Raw genomic sequence first — 7443 nt, 5'->3', positions numbered from 1 at the left:
CCTTAAAACTTTGCTGGCATCAAAATATGACAGTTAACCAGTGTTAAATCTATAAAATATTTACATAGCACAGCACATTAAGCTTTAGACACTTGGCAATTAAACCACATAAAAACTGGACAAGACCCCCAACCTACATGTTCAGAATCAGGTGTTCACAGTCCCTATCTGGTGACTGTACATGGTTCAAAAGGCAGCAGAGGCAACAGGCAGTTACTCCGAAGGACATGGACCACTATTATCTGGAAGCACATTATGTTATCCCAGTGTCATGTACCACTCCACCTTTCTCCAAGGCGGTCTCATAATTCTGGAATGGCAGGTCCCGCTTATACAAAATGAAGACAGACAACACAACGTTTACTCTGTAGAGACATCCTAACTCCTACTATGCATGCATGGTGATCTTGAATGCAACGCGTCCTAAAAACTTGTCACGTCACCATCACTAAAAATATGACCTGTATCAGGTCATGGGGTTTCCAGGTGGTGCAGTAGTAAAGAATCTGCCTGCCAGTGCAAGAGATGCAAGGACTGGTTCAGTCCCTGGGTTGGGAAGAGCCCCTGGAGTAGGAAATGGAAACTCACCCCAGTATTCTTGCCTGGAAAATTCCATGGACAGAGGAATGGTGGGCTATAGTTCACGGGGTTGCAAAGAGTCAGACATGACTGAGCATGCACGCTGGGTCTTAGCTGTGGCATGTGGGATCTAGTTCCCTGAACAAGGATAGAACCTGGGCCCCCTACATTGGGAGCCCAGAGTCTTAGCCACAGGACTACCAGAGAAGTCACACGGCTGGCTGATTGTTAAACACTGAAATGCTTTCCACACTTTTTGGTGGATAGCCATTTTCTGAATCCCCCCCTCCCCACACCAGATGTTCAGGCCTGCCAGGGACCTCAAGACTCTCTCAGGATTCATACCTACCATGGTAAGAGGCCTTCAAGGACTCTGCCCCATGTAGGTCCAGGGTCTGTTTTGTGATCTGCCCACAGCCCAGGACTCATGGGTTGTGAAATACTTTTAATGCCCCAGGCTCCAACACATGGGAACACTTTCATTCTAATTTGCATAATTCTGAAAATTCAAATTTGCAATTTACTACTCCTAAGGATAAGGACCCTTGATGAGTACCTGGGTTTGGGGGCTCTGGAGGAGTAAAAGAGGAGCAATGAGGGGTCTTGGGAGGAGGAGAAGCAGAGGGAAGCTCTGGGGGATGATAACATGGGATTGGAGGGAGGAAGGAAATCTGGGGACATTCTGAGAGTTAAGAGGCATGGGAGAAGAGGGAGGTGAGTAGAGAGGCTACGAGGCCATCAATTTGGAACATAAGAGATCTGAGGTCAAGGGAGGCGCTGGAGATCAAGGATTAGAGGACGTGCAAGTGAGAAATGAACTTGATGAAGTTATAAGGAGCAAACACCAGGGAAACAGCATTCCTTGGGCACATGTATTTATTCATTCAGTCAACAAAGGTTTATTGAGCCCCTATTATCTTGTTAAGCACTGACTCAGGAAGAAGTGGCCACTGCCCTCATGCAGAGAGTGCAGCGAAAATCCCAGCGAGACAGACAGTCAAAGATGTGTGAAGATGTCAAATGAGAAGCCAAGGCCCAGGCAGGATTACAGGGCATAGGAGGTAGTACGTGATCCAGGAGCAGCCAAGGGGACAGGAGGGTATACAGGGAGAATCGGGGTGCTCAGGGAACATGGTGGAGCTTAAGGGTCAGGAGGTACTAAGGGTTAGGGACTTCTAAGGCTTAGGGAGCTGCTAGGGGTTCAGAGAGATGCTAAGATATCAGAAGTGGTAAAGGAATAAGAAGTCGCTGAGGGGTTGGTATCTTGTATCATCATATAAGAGGTCAGGAGGGGCCCAGGGTCAGCCAGTCACTCCCTGAATTGCACAGACACAGAAGAGTCGGTCACCCTCGTCCGCCGCAGCCCACCATGCTCCATCCGGTTCTTGGTCTTGTGCAGAAAGTGGACAAAGCGGACGCCAGGGCCGTACTGGCGGAATACATGGGACACCTGGGGCAGCACCAGGGTCAGGAAGAAGTTCTTATTAGGGACCCACAAGCCCTGCTCTCCTCCCTCTGTGAGGTCTTGGGACATGAAAGCACGTGTGGGGGTGGTGGCCGGGGTAGGGCATCTCACCTGGATCCAGCGGCCGGGAGGGCCTCTCCCGGAGGTGCGGGGGGCCACATGGTGCTGGGCAATGACTGTGCTGCGGTCAGCCGCCAGCAGCCAGACGTGCAGCTCATACACACACGCGTCCAGCCGGCTGTCCTCGAACCTGGGGTGGGGGGCAGGCCTTCAGCTGCCACCACAGCCCCCGCTCCTGGTACGGTTGCCATTCCACACACACACCCACTGGCACCCACTATGTGCACCGGGGCTGGGTGCTGCTTGTGACACGGCAGTGACCAAGACAGCCCTATGCCCTGCTCTCATGGGATTAATAATGGTTCAGTGGGGGAGGTGGGCATGTCATTAGGAAGCGGCAATTAGGCACGGTCAGGGGTGCGATAGGGGACATTCGGGGTACGGGAGCATAATGCATCTGACCCAGCTTGGGAGTGGTCAGGGAAGGCTCCCCGTGGCCTGAGTTCAATTCCCGGTTGAGGAACTGAGATCCTTCAAGCTGTGAGACGCAGCCAAATAGAGGGGGGAGTCCATCTCAAGAAAAGAGGGTGACCAACATCCTAGGAAGAAAGAAGAGGCTCTGGGCTGGAATATTTCAAGAACAGAAAGATTCAGACCAAAAGGGCCAGAGAGATGGAAAGGGCTGGGTCCCCCAGTGGCAGGAGGGTCTCGGGGAGCATGGGGTGAGGCATGCGCTTTGGGGAGCCCACGTGGGCCGCCTGGCTGGGCAGGTGGGCGGGGCGGAGGCACGTACCAGTCCATGACCGTGATACGCGGCTGCTCATCGTCCAGTAGCTCCTCCCACAAGCCTTCGGCCAGAAGGTCCACGCACTGCTGCTTCACCGTCCAGCTGTGAGAGAGGGCACGGGGGAGGGCTGCCATCTGCTGGCATTCTCCCAGGTCAACCGGGCCCCCAGACGCGGGACACCCTGATCGTCGCACCCTCCCAAAGACGTCAAGGGCGCTGGCCTATGGGGGCTGATCAGCCACTCAGCACCTCACAGTCTCGGCTCCTATGAGCTTCTCTGAGGGCGATGCATCCTGAACCCTGTGTTGCAGATGGGGAAACCGCGGTGCGCGCGGGGAAGTGACTTACCAAGATCGAGCAGCAAAGAAGTGTCGGAGCTGAACCCAAGTGCCTGTGACTCGGAGCCCCTGAGTTGCGGCATCCCACCCACAATGCAGAAAGGGGGCCTGGTTTAAAGGCAGACAGCTGGTGGCCTAGCTGACTCTCCCATTCCCACAGAAAGAGGCTGAGTATAGGAACAGTATTAACTGCTAGGCTTCCCTGGCGGTTCAAGCGGTAAAGAATCCGCCGGCAGTGCCGGAGACCCGGGCTGGATTCCTGGGTCGGGAAGATCCCCTGGAGAAGGGAATGGCAACCCACTCCAGTATTCCTGCCTGGAGCATTCCATGAACAGAGGAGCCTGGTGGGCTACCGTCCATGGGGTCGCAAAGAGTTGGACGCGAACTGAGTGACTAAGCACGGCATGGAACACCTACTATGAGCAAACTGGCCAGACCCTATGCCATGTGTTTTACGGGCATGTTCTTAGGACTCATCCTGTTTACAGAGCCGGAGACAAGGGCCCAGAGAGGTAAACAGAGCTTTTCCAGGTCCCACAGCGAGGGAGGCCAGAAGAGGGAATCAAACGCAGGCCACGTGTGTCCCGTCCACTCACCTGAGGTTCTGCTGGAGTTTCTCAGTCCTGATGTGCCAGCCGCGGAAATTGCCTGGCGGGTGGAGGAGCAACAGATTAGAACTTGCCGCTTCTCCAGGGCCACCCCTTCCACAGCATGGGGCTAGCCTCCGGGCACTTACCCAGAGCCTCCAGGGGTTGCTGGGTGGGACCGGTAGGGGGCGCTGGCTCATAAATGTTGATGCCTGAAACGCGCAGGGAAGCGGAGCCTCAGGCGTGCTGAAGCTGCCCTCCTTCCTGCAGGCTCCCCACTCCCTGCCCGCTGGACTCGGCTGGCAGGACGGGAATCAATGCCCCGCCTGCCAGACCAGCCCAGCCAGGCAGCGGGGAGTGAGTCAGGGCCCAGGGAGAGCCCTGAGAATGTCCTTGGGTCAGAGGGCCAGTGCTCGGAGGGGGAGGGCGTTGTGGCGAGAGGGGAGGAACAGAGGAAGAAAAAGAGAGAGAAGAACCAGGAAAAAGAGAGAGAATATGGGAGGAGGGAGATAGCTCCAGGAGATAGTGAAGGACAGGGAAGCCTGGCGTGCTGCAGTCCATGGGGTCGCAAAGAGCTGGAATGACTGAGCGACGGAACGGTAACATGGGAGGAGGGTCGGAGAGATACAGGGCGAGACAGACCCTGTGAGAGATAGAGACACAAGATGTAGAAAGAGACAGAGATGCAAGTGAGACAAAGAGACGCTGAGAGAAAAAGGGACCGAGAAGGAAGTGCTAGAATGCACGGCTGCTCGGTCGCTCAGGCGTGTCAGATTCTTTGCGACCCCATGGATTGGAGCCCACTAGGCTCCTCTGTCCATGGGATTCTTCAGGCACGAATACTGGAGTGGGTTGCCATGCCCTCCTCCAGGGGATCTTCCCGACCCAGGGATCGAACCTGCGTCTCCTGCATCTCCTACAGCGCAGGTGGATTATTTACCGCTGTGCCACTGGGGGGGGAAGCCCGAGAGAAGGATGCAGAGGAATAAAAACACAGAGGGAGACATCAAGAGACAGAGACCGAGAGCAGAGTAAGAGAGACAAGGAAGCAAAGAGAAGACGAGACCGACGGTCTAGGTGAGCGAGCCCGCGGGAAGGAGACGGAGGCGTGGCGGCCTCCCGGCTGCTCCAGCCTCGCGCAGACCACGGCCCCGCACCTTCGGGGTTGGGCGAGCGCAGTAGGTTGCGGTAGAGCGGCCGCCGCAGGAAGAGCAGCTTCCAGGTGAGGCGAGGGGGCAGCTCCAGGCTCCCTCTCGGCGGCGCCCACTCTTGCAGCAGCAGCTGCCGCGCGTGGGCCTCGGTTGGCGACTCGGGCGCAGGGAGCCCAGGGCTCTCAGGGGCCGCGGGCGAAGGCGGCGACGGAGGCGGGGGCGGGGACGCTGGCTCCTGGGGGCTCGCGGGTTCCTCCATCCCGCTGCCGAGCTCCGGTCCTTCCCGCACCTTCTCCATCGCTCGGGTCTGGGTGACTGTCCCGGCTCTTCCGCAGGGTTCGGGGTGAACCCGGGGCGGGAGAGGGCGGAGCGCCTCGATTGGCTTTTAAGTAGAGGGGTGTGTTGGGGGAAGGATCCGGGCTCCCAGGCCCTCCTCCTTAGGGCTGGGGAGCCCAGGTCCCAGCCTCTCCTTCTCCCAGCCTGCAGAAGTCCGGGTCCCAGCCCAGCTGGGTTTCCCAAGCCTCCTGCTCCAGTTTCCCCAGACATCAGCCCTGGAGAGGGGTGTGACCAAGGCGCTAATGCCAGGGCTCGGCTCTCTAATGAGGCCCATCCACCTCGTTAACATCCCGCGTGGCTGGAGGTAAGCTTAATTAATGAAGCCCCCTGTCCCCCCCGCAACCTCCCCGTCAGCTGAGCATGCTGTAAGGGGTGGGGGTGGGAGGGGAGTCCCGCCTCTGATTGTTCCTCCTCTCCCCTCACTGGGACACCAACTTGGGACCTAATATTTCTTGTCCCGGAAGCATAGTGGGGTGGGGTGGGGGAGAGAGAGAGACCCAGAGAGACTCTGAGCTAGAGATGGGGAGTCACAGAGATGGGGGACCCGAGGGAGACACTGAGATAGTGTCAGAAAGGGTGCCTTGCATCTCTTCCTGGGGTTGGGCAGGCGGTGCAGGCTGGCCAAACCTCCTCCCTGGGAGGTCATAGGGAGTTTGGAGTCAGGGCTGGAGGGATGGCGGGGGCAGGAGGTCGGGGCTGTGGAGGCAGTGGAGTGGTAGATGAACCTGAAGGGCCAGATGCCCACGCCCACATCCTGCCCTTTCCACATCCCACAGCCTGCCCAGGTAAGCACAGGCTCAGTCCCACATAAGTTACCAGTAACAAGCGCTACAGTGAGCGCTTTCTGCTTGCTAGATGCTGTCCTAAGCTTTTACAAGTTCATTTCATCCCCTAACAACGTAGGTGCTACTATTACGGGCATTTTATATGTAAAGAAAAGATAATAGTGAATGATTATGGAGTTGCACGCCAGCCACACACACCTCAGCATCCAGCTTGCACACCAAGCCTGAGTAGGGAGCTGTTATTATCCCCATTTCACAGATGAAAAACCAGAGGGCTCCCTCACAGGCCTGGTCCCACACCACCCCAGATAACCCCATACACTTCCCGCCCCAGATTCCTGCAAGATGCTGACAGACACATTCGGCAGACATATGGACTGGAGCTCACACCCAAATGATGATGCTCGTGTAATTAACGCCTGTGTGCCAGGCATTGTTCTAAATTCTTTAGGTGGAGTAATTAATTTAATCTCCACATCTTCCATAGGAAATAGGTACTATTGTTATATCCGTTTTGTAGACTTCTACTTTTGTAGAAGTCTCCATAACTGAGAGTAGAAGTCTCAGTTACTGAGACTCAGAGAGGTCTAGTAACTCACCCAAGGTTGCGCAGCTGCTATGTGGCAAATTGGACATGGAGTTTCATGTGATACACAGGGATACAGATTCAAATTACCCCCAGAGACAGTGGCTCACACAGAAACAGATGGGAGAACATAGTTACATTTATTGAGTGTCTGCCTTAACTCATTAAGTCTTACAACAACCCTGGAAGGTGGGGACGGGTAATAGTTCCTCCATTGACTGGGGAACTGAGAGGCAAGAGGTGAAGTGACCTATCTTAGGAAAGCTGGGAATTAGCCAGGGATCTGAGGGGAGGAAGGACTCACAGAAGGGGACAAACTAACTTATGTGCAGTATCCCTGCTCACCCAGAAGTCTTCAAGAGGTTTCCAAATACCTGCAGAGCCCATGGTCCACGCATAACTGGAGACACTCCCACCGTCACTGCAAGCGCACAGACCCACACCCATGCCTGGCTGCCGCCCTGTCTTCATCAGAGGAGGAAAGGACAGAGTCAAGAGGAGGAGTGTCTGTCTAGTGGAGTCAGAGCTGTCCCCAGGTCAGAATCCAGGGCAGGGAGTGGCTTAGAGCCAGAGACCAAAAAAAAAAAAAGGCAGGAAATCTGTAGAATGAGGATCAACACCCCTCCTCTGTTTGCCCCCCTCCTGCCATGGTGTCCACATTATCTCACTCCTGGGGGCCTCAGCCCCTTCTCTTACACACACACACACACACACACACACACGGGCCACAGTCAAAGGGGTCTTATGAAAAGTTAAACACAGGTAGTCA

At 55.6% G+C, this 7443-nt stretch overlaps 1 protein-coding gene across 1 annotated transcript; it reads right to left on the bottom strand.

Moving 5' to 3' along the window:
* Nucleotides 1–1888: 1888 nt before the first annotated feature.
* On the bottom strand, nucleotides 1889–5265 carry NCCRP1 (NCCRP1, F-box associated domain containing). The gene is made up of 6 exons (XM_068993063.1): nucleotides 4974–5265; nucleotides 3966–4028; nucleotides 3826–3877; nucleotides 2898–2993; nucleotides 2156–2294; nucleotides 1889–2029 (listed from the first exon to the last, which is right to left on the bottom strand). Exons 1-6 carry the CDS (start codon nucleotides 5263–5265, stop codon nucleotides 1889–1891), a joined length of 783 nt encoding a protein of 260 aa, XP_068849164.1.
* Nucleotides 5266–7443: the final 2178 nt, after the last annotated feature.

The sequence above is a fragment of the Capricornis sumatraensis genome, chromosome 20 (assembly GCF_032405125.1).
Source record: "Capricornis sumatraensis isolate serow.1 chromosome 20, serow.2, whole genome shotgun sequence".
NCBI lineage: Eukaryota > Metazoa > Chordata > Mammalia > Artiodactyla > Bovidae > Capricornis > Capricornis sumatraensis.
This window is presented reverse-complemented; position numbering and strand designations above follow the sequence as displayed.

Bases quoted from the DNA above. Each gene is read 5' to 3' on its own strand.
- NCCRP1 (XM_068993063.1), bottom strand. From the start codon at position 5,265: ATGGAGAAGGTGCGGGAAGGACCGGAGCTCGGCAGCGGGATGGAGGAA. The intron at 3,878-3,965 runs GTAAGTGCCCGG...TCCACCCGCCAG, and splicing joins GCAACCCCTGGAGGCTCTGG to GCAATTTCCGCGGCTGGCAC. The intron at 2,994-3,825 runs GTGAGTGGACGG...CCTCTCTCACAG, and splicing joins AAACTCCAGCAGAACCTCAG to CTGGACGGTGAAGCAGCAGT.